Raw genomic sequence first — 23,615 nt, forward strand, 5'->3', positions numbered from 1 at the left:
GATGCATGCTCAATAATCCAGGTAGAAAAATCTAAAAAAGTTAAATCTGGTCCTCTGGACATAAAAAAAAACAAAAAAAACAAAGCAAATCAACAAAAAAATGTAGAAACGTTTTGTCTCTCATCCGAGAGACTTCCTCAGTCTGAGGTGCTGTTTTCAGCTCAGTCTCTTAAATAGCACTGTCTCAGAGTGGATCAACCAGTTTTGCTGCTGACAACCAAAACCAGCTGATCACATGGTCAAGAAGGACCATCAGCCTAACAATGGATCATTAGCACACTGATGGCTGTTTACTGTTCACAGAGGGCTGAGTGATACTAGCAATCACAGCATTGTAAGAGGGGGACAGTTGAACCCGGAGGCCTCCACCCCTGTTTAATGATGGACGATTTCTTTTCACAAAGATAGCCTCTTTTACTCCTCTCTCAAACCATCGTTCCTCTCTGACCAGGATGTGAACATCTTCATCCCTGAAAGAGTGACCGCTGGCCTGGAGATGAGTGTAGACCGCAGAGTCCTGGCCTGAAGATGTTGATCTTCTGTGCTGGGCCATCCTTTTGGCCTGTGGCTGTTTAGTTTCCCCGATGTAAGACTGATCACAGCCCTCCTGACACTGAACAGCATACACAACATTACTCTGTTTGTGCTGGGGGACTGAATCTTTGGGATGAACCAGTCTTTGCCGTAATGCATTTTGGGGTTTAAAAGCCACTGGGACGTTATGTTTAGAAAATAAACATCTCAGTTTCTCTGATACTCCCTCAACATACGGAATGACCACTGGTCTGGGTTCCTCCTTTTCACCTGTTGGCTGACAGGAGTCCTGTTTGGGTTTCTTCTCTGCTTTCAGGAAGGCCCAGTTAGGATATCCACATTGCTCTAGAGCCTGTCTTGTGTGGGATTTCTCCTTCTGCCTGGCTCCTGAGGTAGTGGGGATGCTGTCTGCCCTGTGATACAGAGTCCTGATGACTCCTAACTTGTGCTCCAAAGGGTGATGGGAGTCAAACTGCAAATACTGGTCTGTGTGGGTGGGTTTGCGGTACACCTCAATTTGCAAATGTCCTCTATCAGAGACTGAGACCTCACAGTCCAAGAAAGCCAACTTGCCATTTTTTACATCTTCTCGTGTGAACTTGATGTATTTATCCACAGAGTTGATGTGGTCAGTAAAATGTTGGACTTCCTGAGATTTAATTTTAACCCAGGTGTCGTCAACATACCTGAACCAATGACTTGGTGGTGTCCCTGAAAAGGACGTCAAGGCTCTCTTTTCTACCTCCTCCATGTACAGGTTGGCAACAATAGGAGAAACTGGAGACCCCATAGCACACCCATGTTTCTGCCTATAATATTGCTCCCCATATGTGAAGTAGGTTGACTGCAGGCACAGTTTCAAGAGTTGACACAGTTGTTCTGTGGAAAGCGTGGTCCTGCTGCTCAGAGTGGTGTCTGATTTTAATCTTAAACTGACCACCTCTACTGCATCATCAACAGGAATGCACGTAAAGAGTGATGTGACATCAAAAGAGACCATGGTTTCATCAGTCTCCATGATGACATCCCTCACCTTATCCACAAAGTCCATGGTGTTCCGTATCTGGTGTTCTGAGCTGCCAACTAAAGGGATGAGTACAGACGCCAGATATTTGGAAACATTGTAAGTGACAGAGTTAATCATACTAACAATTGGTCTTAAAGGTACATCTTGTTTGTGGATTTTAGGTAAACCATACAGACTAGGTGTGGCCTCCCCTGGGTACAGTCTGTGGTACAGAATACGGTCAATAGCCTTGTCCTGCTCCAAAATTTTCAGGCAATCTTTTAACTTTTTCTTGTAACCACTTCCTGGATCTCTTTTCAGAGGTTCGTAAGTGTTTAAGTCACTAAGGAGTGTCATAACTTTCTCATGATAGTCTTTCTGGTTCAAAATCACTGTACACCTTCCTTTGTCTGCTGGGAGAATGATGATGTTTTTGTCCTTGCTAAGAGTGGTGAGTGCATCCCTCTCCTCTCTACTGATGTTGGAAGGTGGTGGTTTGGCATTGCTGAGGCAGGATGAAACTTTGATTCTGAGCTGTTCTGCTTCAGCCTCTTTAATTTTGTTGTTGCGGATGGCTGACTCAGTAGCTGTGATCATCTCCACCAGAGGAATTCTACTTGGTGCAACCGCAAAGTTCAGTCCCCTGGCAAGAATCTCTGTCTCTGGCTGGGTGAGCTGTCTGTCAGATAAATTCTTCACCCACTTTTCTGTCTCCCTGGCATGTAATTGACTACTGGAGTGTTGTCAATCAATCAATCAATCAATCAACTTTATTTATATAGCACATTTTAAAAACCACAAGGGTAGCCAAAGTGCTGCACAATAAAACAATAAAAACAAACAAAACAATAAAAACATACAAAGCATACACAAAGAAACATAAAAACCATTCACATACCAGTTTCACAGCAGGTGTATTAAAAAGCCATAAAAGATAAGATCACGTGTTAAAAGCCAAAGAATAAAAGTGTGTCTTTAAAAGAGATTTAAAAACAGGAAGAGAGGAGGCCTGTCTGACACTCAAGGGTAAAGTGTTCCACAACCTGGGAGCAACAACAGCAAACGCTCTGTCACCTCTGAGCTTCAGCCTAGTTTTAGGGACTGTCAGCAGCAGCTGATCAGCTGATCGTAGGGATCGGGGTGGACAGTAAGGCTGAAGCAGCTCAGACAGATATGGTGGGGCAAGGTTGTTCAGACATTTAAAAACAAACAGCAAAAGCTTAAAATTAATTCTGTAGTGCACAGGGAGCCAATGAAGGGATGCCAGGATGGGAGTAATACGCTCGCGCCTACGAGCCTGAGTTAACAGGCGAGCAGCAGAGTTCTGCACAAGCTGCAAACGAGCAAGAGACGTCTGGCTAATGCCTGCATACAGCGCATTACAGTAGTCAAGACGAGCTGTGATAAAAGCATGAATTAATTTCGCCAAGTCAGGTCTTGCTAGGATTGGTTTCACTTTTGCTATTTGGCGGAGCTGATAAAAACTTTTCTGAACAACACTGCTGATCTGTTTTTCAAATTTAAAATCAGACTCAAACTTCACCCCCAGATTGGTGACACAGTCCTTGAGATAAAATGACAGTGAGCCAAGATCTATGCTGGGAGAGGAACGGCAACTTGGTCCAAACATCATAACTTCAGTCTTGTTCTCATTTAGACTAAGGAAGTTAAGAGAGAACCATGTCTTAACATCATTAAGGCAGTGTGTAAGTTGTTGAACTGTGTTGTTTTGTGCCATGGGAAAATAGATCTGGCAATCATCAGCATAAAAGTGAAATAAAATGCCATGCTTCCTAAAAATCGAGCCAAGGGGGAGTAAGTAAAGGGCAAATAAAAGAGGGCCAAGGATTGAGCCCTGGGGGACACCATGTGGAAGAGGAGCAGTGGAAGACATAAAATTGTCGATTTTTACGCAGAAACTCCTATTGGTTAAATATGACCGAAACCAATTGAGGGCGACACCCCTGATGCCCACACAGTGCTCAAGACGAGAGATTAAAATGCTGTGATCAACAGTGTCAAATGCAGCAGACAAATCAATGAATGTGTTGTTATTGGAATAGTGATGGTGTTGATGAGCTATTAGTACGTTAAACTTGTTTTGTTGTCGAGTCTTGGACTTGACATGCTGTGCTAAGCGTGCCTGATCTGTACAGTCCAACACTTGCTGAAGTGTGGTCTGATCTAGACACGTTAGTTTCTGTTTAATGTGCTCTTCTTTGGCCTTCAAGGCCTCAATAGTAAAATTGGTCTGTCTCCTGACAGACCAGTATACTGAAATATTATCTTGACATTTAAGTTTGTTCTTGTAAGATGTATTGAATTAGTACTGGGCAAAAATGCAATCTCAGACATGCCCTCTCAGTTTTCTTGAAGAAATGCCAGTTTTCTTGCTGACCATTAGAGCTCAAAATATTTGTTACAAGTGGCTCAGCTACTACCACACCAGATTTTACCATGATTTCTGTTAAACTGAGAAGGTTAGAGCCGTCTGTGTGTTTGCTAAGGTCGTTTAGCTGTGGCTGTCAGAACCCACACACAAAATAATTATTCTAATCTATTTGTTATTTATTACATTCTAATATTTGTGTTCAGGTTTTTTTAGGCCATAAAAGTTAAGAGGGCTAAAGCCGGGTTCATGCTGCGCAAACTTCAGCTAGGATACACAAAACATTTTGTTGTGAAAGAATTATTAGAAAATCTTTGGTTGTGTGCCTGAAATGGCGGTCTTCAGCTGTTTAATGTGACAGAATAAATAACAGCATCTTTAACTTTCATGGCAAAACACAACCTCCAACAAATATCAACTAACATCAGAAATCTGGCTAAAAATCCTGCACTGTCGGTGAACTTACCAAAGCAATGGATGTGTAGCTTGCTTCAGAGGGAAATGTGAAAACAGTTGCTGTAGTCACAGGACTACTAGGAGGTGGGGTCACAATTAGTCCAGTTGTGCAAATATGTACCTGTCAACAAAAGGAGAAATGTAGAAATTTAACATCAAGAAAAGACAAGTGTTCCTCTAAACATTTGTCTTAAGTTAACACAAGGCAAGTGCGTCAGAAGCATCCGTAATGTTGGGGGGACATAATGATGTGTGTAGGTGTGTGTGTGCGCGTGCATGTGTTCGCGCGTTAAAAAAAGGTGTTCACTAGTGTACAAAAAAGCAACATTTCACCTAGATTTCCTTTAATTCCACACATTCAAAACAAGTTTCTCACCAAGTTTGTGTAAATTCAGCTGTGGGTTTAAAGTAATTTTAACTTTAATACACTTTAATACAGAGCGTCAGGTCGGCACTATTTGTGTTTATAGAGAAATAAACATCACCACTAGACATTTTTACTTGTGTTCAACACTACTCATCTAAATGATGTTTCTCATGAAGCTTGAGGACAATAAGGTGTGGGGTTTTAAAGACATTTCAACTTTAATGAACCTGAACACACAGCGTTTCTTACACCTGCAGCGTCTTACAGCGCCACAAGTTACCGCTAAGCTAAGATGCTACAGACGTAGCACTCCTCTCAAGAATCCTCCTAACATGAATATATGTTTATGATCAACCACACACACACACACACACACACACCCCGGTCAACAACTGCCCGCACAGATCTCACTAAACTGGCGAGCGAGTAACACAGAGGTGTCTCCATCTCCTCCACCTGTGCGCGTTTTCTGCGGAAGCAGGAGGAGATGCACAGAAACACTGCAGGTGTTACACCATATTCTGTGACCACCGTATATTGTGACCGTGGCAACAGGCTGCTGTGTTTAGAGTTGGAAGTAACCAGGAAAACCTGAAGTGGAGTTTTAGTGGTTTGAGTATTCTCCTATTAATCAAGTGGAATGGATTTGTTCACGAAGAAAGAACCTGCACCGCCAGAACTAATGTTTCATAGTAAAAGTGTGTGTGTGGGTGGGATGTGGTGGTGGTGGGGGGTCCAAATGAACGTTTTTTTTAAGGTGGGGGGGACTTGTCCCCTTCACATATAATGGTTGCGACGCCTATGACACAAGGACACACTGATCATTAAAAACTCTCAATATTGTCTATATTTTATGAAAACAAAACTCTCTTGTCACTAAATGACCCACTGGATAGTCCTGCTATTCTGTGACTTTGTTGCATGATGTGACTGGTCCAAAAAGTCAGGTGACTGCACCAAAGAACATTTCTTTGGATCTTTTATTAGCGGGGACTTTCCCAGTTGGTCGTCCACGGAAGTCTTGATGGTGTCGTGGTAACAAAGCAAAAATACTGACACACAATCTTCCCCTGTAGCCCGCTCCCTCACCAAGGATGGCTGCTTCAGACAGATCCACCTCCTGAGATGAATCTCACAGAGAGCAACAGTGTGCTCAAAACTGTCTGGAAAATGGCTACACTAAAATGTACCCTACAATGTACAATGTACACGACAATATACAATGTACACTACAATGTACACTACAACATACAATGTACACTACAACATACAATGTACACTTCAATGTACCCTACAATGTACAATGTACACTACAATGTACCCTACAATATACAATGTACAGTAAAATGTACACTATAATATACAATGCACACTAAAATGTACACTACAATGTACAATATAATATACAGTGTACACTACAATGTACAGTGTACACTACAATGTACCCTACAATGTACAATGTACACTGCAATATACAATGTATACTACAGTGGACACTACAATGTACAATGTATACTACAATGTACATTACAATGTACAATGTACACTACAATATACAATGTATACTACCGTGTACACTACAATGTACAATGTATACTACAATGTGCATTACAATGTACACTACAATGTACATTACAATGCACTATACATTACAATGTACAATGTATACTACAAAGTACACTACATTGTACTGTACACTACAATCTACAGTGTACACTACAATGTGCAATGTACACTATAATGTACAATGTACACTACAGTGTACACTACAGTGTCAATGTATACTACAATGTACATTACAACGTACATTACAATGCACTGTACACTACAATGTACAATGTACACTTGTAGTATGTCAACGGACAGCTTTGCTGTGGACATACAGTCCACCATTTGTAGTAGTCAAGGTGGGGGTCAGCCTTTGCTGTCGCTTCACTACTAATTATTTAAATATAACGGGTTCTTTCTTTTTCGAGTTAAATTAATGCCATGTGACCGAGGTAACTGTGAGTATTATTTAATCAGTGACATGAGACGTTATTTTCCTTTGACCCATCAGAATAAATGCGGTCATTTATTTAACGGAATCAAAATTTAACATCAAAACATTGTACACTTGATTAGCTGATCTGGTTCTGATTAATAAAAACTTGGCACGCTTTACTAATAAGACAACAGGACATTTCTGAAGGCATCTAGATTACTGGCAAAATAGAAGAGTTTAAAGGAAGGAATTTAGAGGTTTAAAGAAGAGATGGATGGAGGAAGGTGAATGTTGTTGACCAGAATTAGCACGCTTCTTTCAACACCAGCTCAAACCTCCGATACACTTCAGGACATGCAGAGACTTCGTTATCTTAGAAGGGGATACCTCCGCTCCGGAACAGAAGTCCATTAGTACGTTCCTTTTACAGCGTCTCCGGTCAGGGTGGCTGGGCATCGTCAGAAGTCGTGTGGTTTACTCCGTTCAACAAACAGGACCAGCTCCCTTCGAGGTTGTAGGCGTTACGCCCGGCTGGATTCACAGTAAGTATCTGTGACTCCGTCAGAGTTTCCACTCAGAAGTGGAAGACTCCAGAAGGCTTGAGAAGACTCCATCAAAGACTGAAGAGTCAAGAAGACTCTGAAGAACTCCAAGACTGAATAGTTCCAGGAATTGTCGACTTTTAAAAAGAGTCTTCACTTCCGGTCACTTAATACTTCCTGATTGGTTGAAACAACCAACAGGGGGTGGTTCTAGTGATGTCAGAAGGTTATTAAAAGTCAAGAGAGAGTGCAAGAATGTTTAGGAACGGTTAGTACAGACAGAGAAATGTTATGAAGAAGTGAGAGAAACGCAGCTGCCAGTGTTTCTCTTTTTACCGTCTGCTAGGTTTAAAAACAATACAGTCCGTTCTAATAACTTGTTTTCTGACTGTCTCTGACTTTTGACCGACATCACTGACTTGTCATTTAGACAGTAAATCAAAATGCATAATTACTTTGTAAATAGACATTTAACTTGATTTCTAATTTAAATGAGGTTTAAAAAATCATTAATACTGTTTCACAGTTGATTTAAAATGAGTGGTTCACTTCAACATTAGAAATGATATGAACTAAACACACTTTTTGATTATCAAGATATTGTAAAATAGTAATGATAATATAAAAAGAAGAGTGTTCTTTCAATTGATTAATTCAGGATACAATTAGACAGTCTCTGGATGAGCTCATTTGTATTTCTGGATTCAAATCAATGAAATAACAGTTCCTGTCCTATGAAGGTCTTCAGAGACAGGTTTTGGTCAGAGGCCGAGTTCACTACACACTACAGTGTACACTACAATGTACCCTAGAATGAACAATGTACACTGCAATATACAATATACACTACAGTGTACACTACAAAGCACAATGTATACTACAATGTACATTACAATGTACAATGTACACTACAATATACAATGTACACTACAGTGTACACTACAATGTACAGTGTACACTACAATGTACACTACAATGTACAATGTACACTACAGTGTACACTACAATGTACAGTGTACACTACAATGTACCCTACAATATACAATGTACACTACAATGTACAATGTATACTACAATGTACATTACAATGTACACTAAAATGTACATTACAATGCACTGTACACTACAATGTACAATGTATACTACAATGTACAATGTACACTACATTGTACTGTAAATTACAATGTACAGTGTACACTACAATGTACACTAAAATGTACAATACAATGTACTGTACACTACAATATACACGACAATGTCGGGCTGCAACAACGAATCATTAAAATCAATGAAAGTCGATTATTAAAAGAGTTGGCAACAAATTTCATTAATGATTTGTTGTGTTGCGCAATTAAGCATCTCTCACGGCACTGCGGAGCCATTTTATTCCCCTGCATAGCATTGTCAATGTTGGCTGACTGAATAAAGTTTTAAATACAACTCTGCAGCGCGAGTTGAGCAAAGCGAGGGGGTAGCAGAGCAGAGGCGTGTTTTCAAAGGAAGTTAAGTAAATTTTACAAATGATCGACGCCGAGAAAACTGTTCTACCCAAGTTCTCAAAAGTTTGGGAGCACTTGACGCTGCACAAAGATAAAAACTGCAAAAAATGCAGCTTTGAAAAATGACGACATGACACGGAGCACCACACTGATGAAACATAAACATGTCAGAGTGGTAAACTAACTTCACTGCGGTGTGGATGAAGGAGCTCAGCAGAAGTAAGACTACAATATCCTACATTTGTTCTGTTTCCAAGTGACAAACATAATGTCAGTCTCTCTGGTAGCTGGTCTGAAGCTGCTGGTTGCTTGTTTGCTGATTCATGACGGTGATAGAGAACGTGTGTGTTACTTTTTATTTAATTTAATTGGTACAAGCAGTGTTTAAATGTGATTTATAATTAAATCTAACACAAAGATGGTAATAATTTAATGATTAAGCTTCAACTTTTAATTTGCTGGCAAAGTTTGAGTGAAAACACTGCAATGTATGGAAGGATGAATTGCATTTAAACAGGAATTACAGTAATTTATTACATCTACTCAAATGTGTGTAATTAAGTATTTTATGTGTGTGTGTGTGTGTGTTAATTTTTATTTCAAGTTAATTGGTACAAGCAAGTGGTGTTTAAATGTGATTTATAAATAAATTAACACAATGTATACTACAATGTACATTACAGTGTACACTACAATTGGGGCGGCTGTGGCTAAGTGGTTAGAGCAGTCGTCCTACAATGCAAGAGTTGGGGGTTCGAATCCACCAGCAGTCACATGCCGAAGTGTTCATGGGCAAGACATCGAACCCCTCATCGCCTCCGATGTGTGTCCCATCAGTGTATGAATGTGATAAAGCTCTGATTAGTCTCATTATAATGATTTGTTCAATTAGCTTTGTATAGATCTAGTAGAGTGCTGTATGAATGGGTAAATGAGGCACAGATTGTAGTGTAAAAGCGCTTTGAGTATCTTGAAACAAGATAGGAAGGCGCTATATAAGTACAGTCCATTTACCAATTACAAAGATAGTAATAATTTCATGATTAAGCTTAAACTTTTAATTTGCTGGCAAAGTCTGAGTAAAGACACTGCATGTATGGCAGGATGAATTGCATTTAAAGAGGAATTAAAGTAATTTATTACATCTACTCAAATGTGTGTAATTAGTATTATATGTGTGTGTGTGTGTGTTTACTTGCTAAGGGGCCGTTTACACGGCGCATATTTTGAGTGCATCCGCAGCTTTCTCTCTGCGGATCTGCTGATCATTTACACGACGTTGCCAAGATGGCCACGCTCAGAGCAGTTGCAGCTTCACAGGCTCCCGGTACCATCCCAGTTTTTAGAAGTTTTGATGTTGACTCTGTGCCTGACTCCGCGCGATTTATGCGTGTGAACTATAGCCGAACCGAACTGATGAGAATAGGAGCGGATTTGCCACGAAATATAGCAGAAATCAGCAACAAACTCAAAACTACGCTCGGCAGAATGCAGATCTTAAAGTCATCTACCTGGAAGCTGCAGCAGAGGCGTTCCAGCGGGCAGAAGCGGAAGCGCTGCTCCCGGCTTAAGAGGAGAGGTTGTCGGGCGGGGGTTATGGTGAGGCTACGAGCTAACGCTAAAGCCGGTAAACTCCCCATGCCGTCTCTCTTTCTGTCGAATGTCCGCTCGTTGGACAACAAGATGGATTTACTTCGTCTGAGAGCGGGCGCCTCAGAAGAGATGAAGAAGTGTGCGGTGCTTTGCCTCATGGAAACATGGATTACAAGCGAAACGCTGGATACAGTCTTCCAGCTGGATGACAGACTTTTTTTTCGAGCGGACCGCTGCAGCGAGCTAACGGGGAAATCACGGGGAGGCGGAGTATGCATTTACGTGAGTAAAAGTTGGTGCACGAACTGTACTGTTGTAAATAACTCATGCTCGAAGCCTTTGGAGCAAATAACAGTGAAATGTCGGCCACATTATCTACCCCGCGAGTTCACGGTAACTTTTATCACAGTTGTTTACATTCCTCTGGACTCTAATGCTAATGAATCACTGCAGGAGCTTCATGATATCATCAGCTCGCTGAAGAGCAAACACCCCGAGGCTCTTTACGTGGTAGCCGGAGACTTTAACCACGTGAATCTAAAGGACTGTCTCCCAAGCTTTAATCAACATGTGACAATTCCGACACGTGGAGACAAGACGCTGGACCGTGTTTACACGAGCGTAAAAGATGCATACAAAGCCGAACCCCGCCCCCACCTAGGACTGTCAGACCACATCTCAATCTTCCTGGCTCCTGCTTACATGCCCCCGCTGAGACGCTCCAGACCGGTACAAAAGAAAGTTAAATGCTGGATCCAGGACAGTGGCCCCATACTGAGAGATTGTTTTGACCGAACAGATTGGCAGGTTTTCAGAGAAGCTGCTGAAAATAGAGGTTCGCTTGATCTTGACCAATACACATCCTCAGTTCTGGGTTACAAAGCACAATCCTGGATAAATTTCAATCTGGTTTTAGATCCCGACATAGCACAGAATCTGCATTATTGAAAGTACATAACGACATAGCTCAGTCAGTTGACTCTGGGTGCCCAGTAGCTCTGGTGCTCCTCGACCTCACAGCAGCCTTTGACACTGTGGACCACTCTGTCCTTCTGTCTCGCCTCCATGATTTTGTTGGGATTCGTGGTACTGCTCTGAAGTGGTTCACGTCCTATTTATCTGATAGAACCTTTTCTATCTTGTTCAATGGCTCCTCTTCCTCTACAGCCCCTCTTCTGTGTGGGGTGCCACAGGGTTCCATTTTGGGTCCTTTGCTCTTTTCATTATACATGTTGCCACTTGGATCTATTATAAGACAACACAATGTCAACTTTCATTTTTATGCAGATGATTTGCAGATCTATTTACCATTAAGGCCAGGATCCAATAACCCAATGCTTTCTCTCTTCGACTGCATCTCTGCAATCAAACATTGGCTAAACAAGAACGTCCTGTTTTTAAATGACAGTAAAACAGAATGGATTTTATTTGGTGACAAAGATGCAACTGGCCTGGGAAATTTGGACATAAACTTCAGTGACTGTGTGAATAACCTTGGGGTGACCTTTGATAAGGCTTTACACTTTGACAAACATATTGCCTCTGTTGTCCGGTCGGGATTCTTTTATTTACGCCTTTTAAAAAAGGTCAAACCCTTTTTAAATTGTTGCGACCTGGAGAAAGCTGTTCATGCTTTTATCAGTTCTAGGCTCGATTATTGTAACGCTCTGTATGTCGGTGTACCACAGTCATCACTGAGTCGCCTCCAGCTTGTACAGAATGCAGCAGCGCGCCTTTTAACCAACACTCCTAGATGGGACCACATCACACCTGTTTTATTCTCACTACATTGGCTCCCTGTCCGTTTTAGAATAGATTTTAAACTTTTAATATTTGTTTTTAAAGCTCTGAATGGCCTTGCTCCTCCTTATATAACTGAGATGCTAAGTTTCCCCGCCCGCTCCAGATCTTTGAGGTCAGACAGCCAGCTCCTGCTCTCTGTTCCAAGGACTAAATATAAACGCTGGGGTGACCGTGCCTTTTCTGCGGCCACAACTCGACTCTGGAATAAGCTCCCACTTGATCTGCGTCAGATTATTGAACTTGGCCCTTTTAAATCGAAGCTTAAGACTTTTTTATTCCAACAAGCTTTTAGTACGTAAATATGTGGTGACATTTCTGGTTTTATTTGTGCTATTATGTTGTGTTTTCTTGCTTTTAACCTATTGTCATTTTAAGTACTGTTTTTTGTTAAGCACTTTGGTCACCATCACCATGGTTGTGTAAAGTGCTATAGAAATAATTAAATAATAATAATAATGTACTGACACCGTCTCCACTATCAGAAATTTTAAAAGCTACCCAAACAGAAAACTATGGCTGAATGCAGAGGTGCGTACCCTGCTGGAAGCCAGGAACATTGCCTTCAGGTCTGGAAACTCAGAGGAGCTGAGTAGGACAAGAAAAGAGCTGGTTGCTGGTATTAAGAAGGCCAAGGCCACATATGCACAAAGGATCGAGGGTCAATTCATCTCACAAGAACCTCGGAGCATGTGGAGGGGCATTAAGTGCATAACAGATTATAATGGAAGGAGCGAACAATGCCCCAAAGACCCATCTCTGCCTGATGCCCTCAACAAGTTCTATGCACGCTTTGAAGACCCGAACAGACCACCCAGCACCAGACTCACCTCACCACCGGATGAAGAGCATCTCAGCGTGACCTCAGCTGAAGTAAGGAGTACCTTCAGGAGGATTAATCCGCACAAAGCAAATGGCCCAGACAACATCCCCGGGAAAGTGTTGAAGGAATGTGCTGTTCAGCTCTGCGAGGTGCTGGCAGACATCTTTAACGCCTCACTTACCCTGGAGACAGTTCCCACCTGCCTGAAGACTGCCACCATCATCCCAGTCCCAAAAAGCTCTACAGTGACTGGTCTGAATGACTATAGGCCAGTGGCCCTCACCCCGATAGTTGCTAAATGCTTCGAAAAACTGGTCATGACTCACATCAAAACAACCATCAACATCATCAAAGACCCTCATCAGTATGCATACCGTGAGAACCGATCAACAGAGGATGCCATCTCCTCTGTGGTCCACACTGCACTCAACCACCTGGAGCAGAAAAACTCTTACGTCCGTATGCTGTTTGTGGACTTCACATCCGCCTTCAACACCATGATCCCCCAAACCCTGATGGACAAACTATCCACACTAGGACTAAGGCTGTCACATTGTAAAGTTTGCAGACGATACAGCGGTGGTGGGATGCATCACAAACAATGATGAGTCCAGCTACAAGCAAGAGGTGGAACACCTGGAGAGCTGGTGCAAAGAGAATAACCTTCACATCAATGTGAAGAAGATAAAGGAGATGATTGTGGACTTCAGAATGAACAAACACACCTACACCCCCCTGAACATAAGAGGATCTGTGGTGGAAGTGGTCTCCAGCTACAAGTACTTGGGTGTACACATGAATGACAACCTCAGCTGGAGCAACAACACCACCAGCCTGATCAAGAAAGCTCATCAGAGACTCTACTTCCTCAGACGGCTGAGGCGAGCTGGTCTGGGAAGCTCAGTCCTCACCTCCTTCTACAGGTGTGCAGTGGAGAGCATCCTGTGCTCCAGCATCAACGTGTGGCATGGAGGCTGCACAGCTGCAGAAAGAAAAGCTTTGCAGAGAGTGGTGAAGGCTGCACAGAAGTCTGTCGGAGTCAGCTTCCCCACCATCACAGACATCTACACCTCTAGATGCAGGAAGAGGGCTACCTGCATCATGAAGGACCTCACTCACCCAGCACACACACTTTTTGCCCCACTCCCCTCAGGAAGGAGGTTGAGGAGCATTAAGTGTAGAACCACTAGACTGAGGAAGAGCTTCTACCCTGAGACTGTTAGACTCATGAATCTCTAACTAGAATAATCGCTGTGAAAAATCACATCATGTTGCTGCTGATCTGTTTCAATGTTGATGTGTTCATGCGTGCTCATCTGCTCACAGACTCATGTTCATGTTTGTGCTGATGTTCAATGTTTTTATGTTATGAGTGCTTAGTGCATATTTAGTTGATGTTTTTCTTAGTTCATATCTTAGATGTTATTCCTGTTTTTCTTATACATTTTATTGTTGGATGTAACTGGGACCCTGTGTACATAATTTCGCTCCACCACATGTACCACATGTGGTGCGAATGACAATAAAGAAACTCTGACTCTGACACCAGTGGCCCCCCTCTTTGAATCCGGAGGTTTCTGAACCCACCTTCCAGAGTGGAGGTTTTTTGCTGACCCCCCACTGATAATGTAAACATCTCCCGCTGAGGCTTTGTGTTAAACCACATGTGCACACGCACGCCCGGACAGACGCTATATTTCTATCAACATGGCGGCGGACACACTGCTTTCAGAACCTCGATTGATGGAATATATTTTAATCTCGTAATCTACGTCAGATTCCAGGTGCTGTGACCAACATCTGTGTTGGAAGAGACACAATCTGATCCAGTTCTAATATCACTGTTTATAGAAAGAGGCACGTGCACACGTCGCGTTGCACTATAACATAAATGTGCTAAATAATAATAATAAACAGTATTTATGTTAGTGTGAGATATAATGAAGCTCTGAGCTAAATGAAGCTATCTGGACATTATGTAATTCAAATTTAAAATGATGCTAAACATATAGCGTGAACACTTAAGTTGAAAATGAAGACATCAGGTTTAATTTTTATTTATTTATTCAACACCACAAACTGTATGTCACACAAACACTGATAATTAAACTGAACACACTATTAAAACACGTTAACTGAACTTGAATGGATTGAATAAAAGAACTGAGGGGAATTTTAAACAAATAGATCATCAACATCTGTCTTCGACGTCCTGCTGCAGTTCATCTGGGCCGAGCCTCGTTCAGAATCGGTCCACCTGTTGGGAGACAGTTTCTTCTTCTTTCAGGAAAAATAAAAACTCGGTTGTTTTGTAACCAAAGTAAACACAAACTAACATTATTAAGAACATTTGATTTACCTGCTGTAAAACAGCTACTGATTATCACGGAGTAAAGTCCGACATTGACTCGGTTCTGATCCACTCATCGACTGGTGTGGAGCTGTTAGACGAAGCGGTCCCGCTTGGCGTCAACTCTTATCCAAAATCCAGCTTTAACTTGTTGTTATGTTGTTGTTGTTAGCTGGTTAGTCCAGAAGAAAACAGCGTGCCGAGGCAGCACGCATGCTTATTAGGTGAAGGTACAAAATTCACAGCGCCATCTAATGACCTGGCATGGTAACTAGAGCGGATTCGGGAGGGCGGGGGGAATCCTCCAGATGCATGTAAACCCAAAATGCAACTGTGTCAATGCAAATCTTTTCCTCTAATTAACATACGAAAAAAACCTACGTTTCCCCTCATCGTGTCCGTGTAAATAGGGCCTAAGTGAAACAAGGCATTTCTTGAGTTGCAGTAAATTAGGCTATATACATATATACTCTCTCATTCCAGAAAACAACAAACGATGTCATCCTTCATGATGGAAAGACATCACGCATAACACATCAAGCAGCTGTCTTGACTGAAAGCATCCTTAACATGATGTCACTTACATGAGGCCTCTGTCGATGGTTGAAGACGAAGGCTTCACTACAACAATCCACACTTTTAATACAGGTTACACTCTTCCCTCAAGGACACATTTTTCAAAATAGCTACATATTGTATAGGTATGGTAAATGGACTATACTTATACATGCATTCATTACATCTAGGCTTGATTACTGCAATTCGTTCCTGTTTGGTATCAGTCAGACCTCCATTGCACGACTACAACTGGCCCAGAATGCAGCAGCCCGATTTTTAACCAGTACAGGCAAAAGAGAGCACATTACACCAGTTTTGGCCTCACTGCACTGGTTACCAGTTCACTTTCGAATCCAGTTCAAAATACTCATGTATGTCTACAAATCACTGAACAGTGTCACCCCCCCATCTCTCTGATCTGCTACAACCGTATGTCCCACCACGTTCCCTGAGGTCAGCGGACCAGTTGCTCCTCACAGTTCCAGGAACTCGTCTTAAGCGCAGAGGTGACAGGGCCTTCTCTGTAGCAGGACCAAGACTCTGGAACGAGTTACCTCTGCTTGTCAGACAAGCCCCCTCCCTCTCGGTTTTCAAGTCCCGTTTAAAAACTCACTACTGTTCAATAGCTTTCAACACCAGATGATCTGTGTTTTGATCCTGTATGCTCCACACTGGTTTGTCGTCATTATCTGCATCGTTTTTATGTCTATATTCTGATTGATCTCATTTTGTATTTTGCTTGGTGTGTTACCTGTTGTTTTGTCTGTACAGCACTTTGGTTGGCCTTGTAGCTGTTTTAAGTGCTTTATAAATAAAGTGGTATGGTATGGTATGGTATATAGCATCTTTCTATCTAATCAAGATATTCAAAGTGCTTTACACTACAATCTGTGCCACATTTACCCATTCATACAGTACTTTACTAGATCTCTACAAAGCTAATTGAACAAATCATTCTAAAGAGACTAATCAGTGCTTTAGATCACATTCATACACTGATGGGACACACATCGGAGGCAATGAAGGGTTCAGTGTCTTGCCCATGGACACTTCGGCATGTGACTGCTGGTGGATTCGAACCACCAACTCTTGCATTGTAGGACAACTGCTCTAACCACTCAGCCATAGCCGCTCAGGTATAAAGCATATATTTGTTTATATTTTTGTGTACATTATTTTTTATTGAAGCTATTTGACTAACTTTTTATTTTTTATTCTTCAATATTTTTACTGACAGAATAGTCAAGTAGCAACCTGTTTTTTGTGCGATTTGCCACGTCGATCGGTGTATGGATTGAAACATCACTCTTCTTTCGGTGTCAAGTTTCAGTATTGGCTGTAATGTGTCACGTGGTTACAGCACGCCGGCAGGTAAAACGCAGACATATAGCAAACAGACTACGTGCTTACACCCAGAGCTGTATAAAGCTGCCGTATAGCTGTACGTCTATGGTGCTGGTTACGCCCACAGACGGGGTTCACCTGTGCAGTGTGTGTGTTGTCGAATGGCTTCAATTTACAAGCAGAAAGTTGCTCCATGTTTGTCTTCAAGGGGGACCGCAGCCTCCCCCACTCCTCTCAGTGTTAAAGTCAGCCTGTGAGTGTTGAACGGCCTGATTCATTATCTCCATGACTGGACTCCTCTTCATCAAAGAACTCTGACGGAGTTGTTTCTGGGACTTCAGCTGGTAAGTTTACGTTTGTTAACGTTACTGCAGCTTAACACGTGCATCGCGGTGAGTTAAACTAGAATCCATGTAACACTAACTTTAAGATATTAGTGTGTAGCTTTATTTTATCTACGTAGCTAGCTCAACTCAGACGCTAACTAAACATTGACAGTAACAGATAAAGCTTAGCTTGTAAAAATGTGCTCATCCATCATAGTCAGCTGCTTAAAAAGTTCAGCTAATGTTCACTGTTTATGTTCTCCTCACAGGAGCCTCTGACCCTGATGTGAGGAGGACAGACAAAAGAAAAGCGAGGTGGGGGGGCCATAGGACAGTCACAAACTTTGTTGTTAAACGTTTGCTGCCTTTTTCTACAGTGGAGGCTGCATGGTGGAGGTAAGTAAGCTGTAAAGGATATTGTTTACCAGTTAAACCGTTATTGTTTAGCCTAGATAACGGTTTTTGAGCCATAATAACACAACCATGTTATTCTTGATGTTTTGTGTTCTATTGTCAATTAAGGAGATGATAAGAGCCCTAAACCCCAGAGAACCAAAGAGAAGATTCAGGAAGAGAAACAGAGGTGCAGATGTCTGCATCAACCCTAACCTCAGTGAATCCAGTGACCTGCTGGAGGAATGTGAGGGACACTATGCCAAGATATTAAACTTGACAACCAGGTATCTGTGTGTGCAACAAGCATCATCCACACCCTCAGAGTGAACATTTCCCACTGCTGGAGACACCATCAGCCAGGAGTGGGCTTGTTTGTGTCCATAGAAAGCAGACATGTTGATTTTTCTGAAGAAAAACTGTTAAGTGAAAATATCCTGATGCATGCTCAATAATCCAGGTAGAAAAATCTAAAAAAGTTAAATCTGGTCCTCTGGACATTCAAAAAAACAAAACAAAGCAAATCAACAAAAAATGTAGAAACGTTTCGTCTCTCATCCGAGAGACTTCCTCAGTCTGAGGAGCTGTATTCAGCTCAGTCTCTTAAATAGCACCGTCTCAGGGTGGATCAACGGTCTACACTCATCTCCAGGCCAGCGGTCACTCTTTCAGGGATGAAGATGTTCACATCCTGGACAGAGAGGAACGATGGTTTGAGAGAGGAGTAAAGGAGGCCATCTTTGTGAAAAGAAATCGTCCATCGTTAAACAGGGGTGGAGGCCTCCGGGTTCAACTGTCCCCCTCTTACAATGCTGTGATTGCTAGTATCACTCAGCCCTCTGTGAACAATAAACAGCCATCAGTGTGCTAATGATCCATTGTTAGGCTGATGGTCCTTCTTGAGCATGTGATCAGCTGGTTTTGGTTGTCAGCAGCAAAACTGGTTGATCCACCCTGAGACGGTGCTATTTAAGAGACTGAGCTGAATACAGCTCCTCAGACTGAGGAAGTCTCTCGGATGAGAGACGAAACGTTTCTACATTTTTTGTTGATTTGCTTTGTTTTGTTTTTTTGAATGTCCAGAGGACCAGATTTAACTTTTTTAGATGTTAAGTGAAAAGGTCCTCAGTGTGTAGCAGTGAGCATTAGACACTGACGTGTCACTGGTTGTTTGTAACAGTTATTTTGACCTGGAAATTATTTGTTTATTTTTATGTAAGAAAACTGCTTGGAATGGAAAAATACCATCCATCCATTATCTTTTACCCGCTTCTTCCATTTTGGGTCACGGGGGTCGCCGGTGCCAATGTCCAGCAATCACAGTGCGAGGGGTGGGGTACACCCTGGACAGGTCGCAAGTCTATCACAGGGGAAAAATACTTAAGTTAGAAAATAAAACTCACGATTTTTACTGTAATGTGTAAAGTAATTTTATTCTTGTTAGAATTAATATTAATTACAAAACTGGTACAGAAAAAAGAACCGTCAAGGAACCGACACCGAAGTGAAGGTACAGACACCGGTAACGAAACTGATTTTTAGAAAGGTACCCAGCCCTAACTACAATGTACACTAAATACACTACAATGTACACTAAATACACTACAATGTACACTAAATACACTATAATGTACACTAAACACACTACAATGTACACTAAATATACAATGTACACTACAATGTACTCTAAATACAAGACAATGTACACTAAAGACACTATCAATTTCTGGATAAAATAGCACTTCCTAAATTATCAGATAATCAATCAATGGAGCTGGATTCACCACTGACACCAGTGGAACTCCAGGAAGCCCTCAAAAGCATGTCCAATAAAAAAGCTCCAGGTCCAGATGGATTTCCAGCAGAGTTCTACAAAGAATTCTGGAATATCCTGGCACCACTATTTCACAGAATGCTACAGGAAACTGAGAAAAATAACAGACTTCCAGAAAATATAAACTCAGCCAACATTAGTCTCCTGTTAAAACCAGGCAAAGATCCTGTATTACCTACCAGTTACCGTACCATATCTCTTATCAATGTTGATCTTAAAATAATTTGTAAAGCCCTCTCATAAAGATTGGAAAAGATAACTCCTCTCATAATACATCCTGACCAAACTGGTTTTATAAAAGGGAGGCATTCATCCACAAATTCACGCAGATTATTTAATTTAATAGATTATTCTTACAGTAAAAATGTTGAAACTGCAATATTCTCTCTAGATGCAGAAAAAGCTTTTGATAGAGTTAACTGGAAATTTTTATTTGCAGCCTTGCATAAATTTGGTTTTGGAACTTATTTCATAAACTGGTTAAAAATATTATATGCTTCCCCATCAGCATGCATTAGGACAAACAATCAAATATCTGCTAGCTTTCTTCTGCAAAGGGGCACGAGGCAGGGATGTCCACTCTCCCCCTCACTGTTTGCTATTTTCATCGAACCGCTAGCCGCAGCAATCAGACAAACTACAGATATTAAAGGTATAAAATGCAAGAACATAGAGCACAAAATCAGTCTATATGCTGATGATGTGTTGCTCTTCCTCCAGCATTCACAAACCTCCCTCTCTCAGGTTATTGGATTGATAAACTCTTTTTCAAGAGTTTCAGATTACTCTATAAACTGGATAAAATCCACAGTTCTACCAATTAATTGCTATTTAAAAAAAAAAAAAAAAAAAAGAAATTTCAACAATTCACTTACTACACAACTGCAGTCAGGGAATATTATGTACTTGGGTATCAAAGTCTCTCCTAGACTAGCAGATTTAACAAAACTAAACCACATCCCACTTTTAAAGAAAATTGAGGATGATCTTGCTAGATGGAAATCTCTACCCTTGTCTCTCATGGGAAGAATTGCTTCAATAAAAATGATGGCTTTGCCTAAAATAAACCATCTATTCTCAATGATTCCAAATAAACCATCATCTGACTGGTTTAGATCCCTGGACTCCTCCATCTCTAAATTTCTCTGGAAAGATAAACCCCCACGTATTAAACTAAAAACACTACAGAAGACCAAAGATAAAGGAGGACTAGAGCTAACCAATTTCTATTATTACTTTCTAGCCAATAGGCTAGAATACATCTCAAGATGGATAAAACACACACCCCTTGATGAACCCTGGCTAGACGTAGAACAGACACTTTGTAATAATATAATGATCTTGGACCTTCCATTCATTAGCTCAAACATAAAACGACAGGAATGCTTTAAAAGCATCAATATCAGCTCCTCTCTGACAGCTTGGTGGGAGTTTCTTAAAATGACAGAGTCTTCACCAATTCCATGCAGACGTACACCCATCTGGAACAACCCTGACATCCTACAACAGAATAATATGATAAACTTCCCAGGTTGGAGGTGTAAAGGAATAGAATATTTAGAACATATATATGAGGACATAAACTATATGCCATTTAACAGATTAATAACACAATATGGGATTGATGAGAATACATTTTTAGAATATCAACAAATTAAATCTATAACAAAAAATAAATTTAACCTTAATAACACTAGAATTGAAATACCAACAAGTGTATTAGAATTCCTAAATCTTAACCCTCCCAAATTACTATCTAAGGTTTACCGGACACTTATTAAAATAGATGAATCAATATCCCTTCCCATTGTAAAATGGGAGACAGACTTGTCAGTCAACTTGGACCAAAACTTCTGGTCTCGGATATGTCTAAGAACTTTTAAGATGATTAAAAACCCCAATTTACAATTAATACAATACAAAATCCTTCATAGAGTACACTACACAGGTCAACGGATGTTCAGGATGGGTTTCGCATCATCTAATGTTTGCTCACAGTGTACAAACAATATTCCTGACAATCACATCCATGCATTTTGGTTCTGTCCACCTGTTCAGAGGTTTTGGTGCCGGATATGTGAAGACTTGTCAAAGTGTATGAGATGTAATATTCCACTCTCTCGGTCAGTTTGCTTATTGGGTCACTTAGATGATGTCACCTTGGAGACAAAGTCAATTCACACGATTTTTACTGCTTTATGTATAGCAAAAAAAACTATACTCATAAATTGGAAAAATAAAAATACTCTTAGTATTAAACAGTATAAAGACCTTTTGTTAGATTAAATCAGTTTTGAGATAGCCTGTACCTCCACATCAGAACAATCTCTCTGGGCTTCTTTGATTGGCTTCAACCTGTAGTGGAGGTGGGTAAACCCCTTTGATTTCATCCCGTGGGGCATTGTGGTTGATGTGGGGGGGTGTACTCGGGGCTGGGGGCATGGGGGGGTCGTGGGCCCGGGGCAATGGCACTCAACTGGGGAGATGGCTTTGGTGGTTCTGGGCGTTGACCTCTGCTGGCTGCATGCAGGCCTCTGGGCGGTCTGTGCCGGCGGGCGCAGGTTGCTGGCCTGGTGGCCTGGCTGCTCCTGGGTGGGTTTGGGGTGGGCGCGGGTTCGGGGTTCTGGGGGAGTGTCGCTCCCGGGCTGGGGTCCCGGCTTGATCCGGGGGTCTCGGGTCTTGGCGGGTATGTTGTCAGGGTCTTGGGCCTGTGCATGCGCCGGCGCCCGGCCCTGGCCTGGGGGCCCTTGGTGCGCTGGTGGGCTTTGGGGCCTCTGCCGTGGCGGAGGGGGGGGGGGGGGTTGTCTCAGCCTGGGTGTCTTCCTGCCTGGCTGTGGCTGCGGTCTGGTGCTGGGCTGGGGTTCTGGGCTGTGGGGGGTTGTGGGTGGGGGGGCTTTTGCTCAGGTGGCTCTGCACTGCTAGCCCGGGGGTGTCTGGGCGTGTTAGGCGTGCGCCCTCCCTTGCATGGGGTGCTCTCATTGTGGGTGTTGCTGTGGTGGACTGGTCGGTCCTTTTGTGGGGGTGGGGGTATGCTCTTGGTCATCGTGGTGCGCTGTCTGCGGCTGTTCAGGCACTCCTGGCTGACTGTCGCTGCTGGAGTTTGGTGGCTTCTTTGGTTGGGGGGCTGGGTGTTGAGCTGGGGATCGGGTTGGGGGTCTGGATGATCTTGGGGGGACTTGGGTTGCTGGCCCGGGTTCTGGTCGGTCCTCGGGGCTATGTGCCGGTCTGTGGCCTGGGTCCCTGGTGGTGCGGCTGCCTCCTGCTCCTGGATGAATGCACTGGAGCCTCCCTCCCCTGGTGGATCTCGGAGAATGGGGGTGCCTATTGGGGTCAGTGGGGGAGCTGGCCCCCTGGGAGGGCATTGCCACCTCAGTTGTTCCTCCCCATCCCGACGTCTTCCTCCACCCACTCCATCACACCACCACTCAAGCAGGGCCTTGGGGTTCAGGTGCACTACTGAGCTGCGGGGAGGATCCTCCATCTCTGTGGTTCATGGAGACCTGGGCCCCAATTTTATCAAACAACTTAAGACACTCGCATATAACATTCTCACGACACATGCATATATAGGGTCTGGAGTGGGCACATGGTGGCATATAGGAGGTGGGATGTGTAATCATTCTCACCTCCGGGACCTGTGCCCACTCTCATATGTAGCATGTAGACATTTAGGGTTCTGGGCAAGGGTTGGGGGGTGAACGGGCACTGCCTGCTCTCTGGGGAGGGGGTGGGTCTGTGCCAGTCGCCACCTCATCCCCCCTATTTTAAACGCACTATATAACAACACGCATCAACATCTTATTTGAGTGGGGGGGGG

The 23,615-nt window shown here is 42.5% G+C and overlaps 1 protein-coding gene across 1 annotated transcript in view; it reads left to right on the forward strand.

Moving 5' to 3' along the window:
* Window positions 1-6,582: 6,582 nt before the first annotated feature.
* Window positions 6,583-23,615, forward strand: part of LOC119407574 (dynein heavy chain) — a 20,771-nt gene continuing 3,738 nt past the window's right edge. Inside the window, 4 exon segments of the mRNA XM_037674394.1 lie at window positions 6,583-6,591; window positions 8,091-8,252; window positions 8,254-8,324; window positions 19,507-19,633. Of these exon segments, the coding sequence (XP_037530322.1) occupies window positions 6,583-6,591; window positions 8,091-8,252; window positions 8,254-8,324; window positions 19,507-19,633 (369 nt within the window).

The sequence above is a fragment of the Nematolebias whitei genome, chromosome 3, assembly GCF_014905685.2.
Source record: "Nematolebias whitei isolate Nwh7 chromosome 3, NemWhi1, whole genome shotgun sequence".
Taxonomy (NCBI): Eukaryota; Metazoa; Chordata; class Actinopteri; order Cyprinodontiformes; family Rivulidae; genus Nematolebias; species Nematolebias whitei.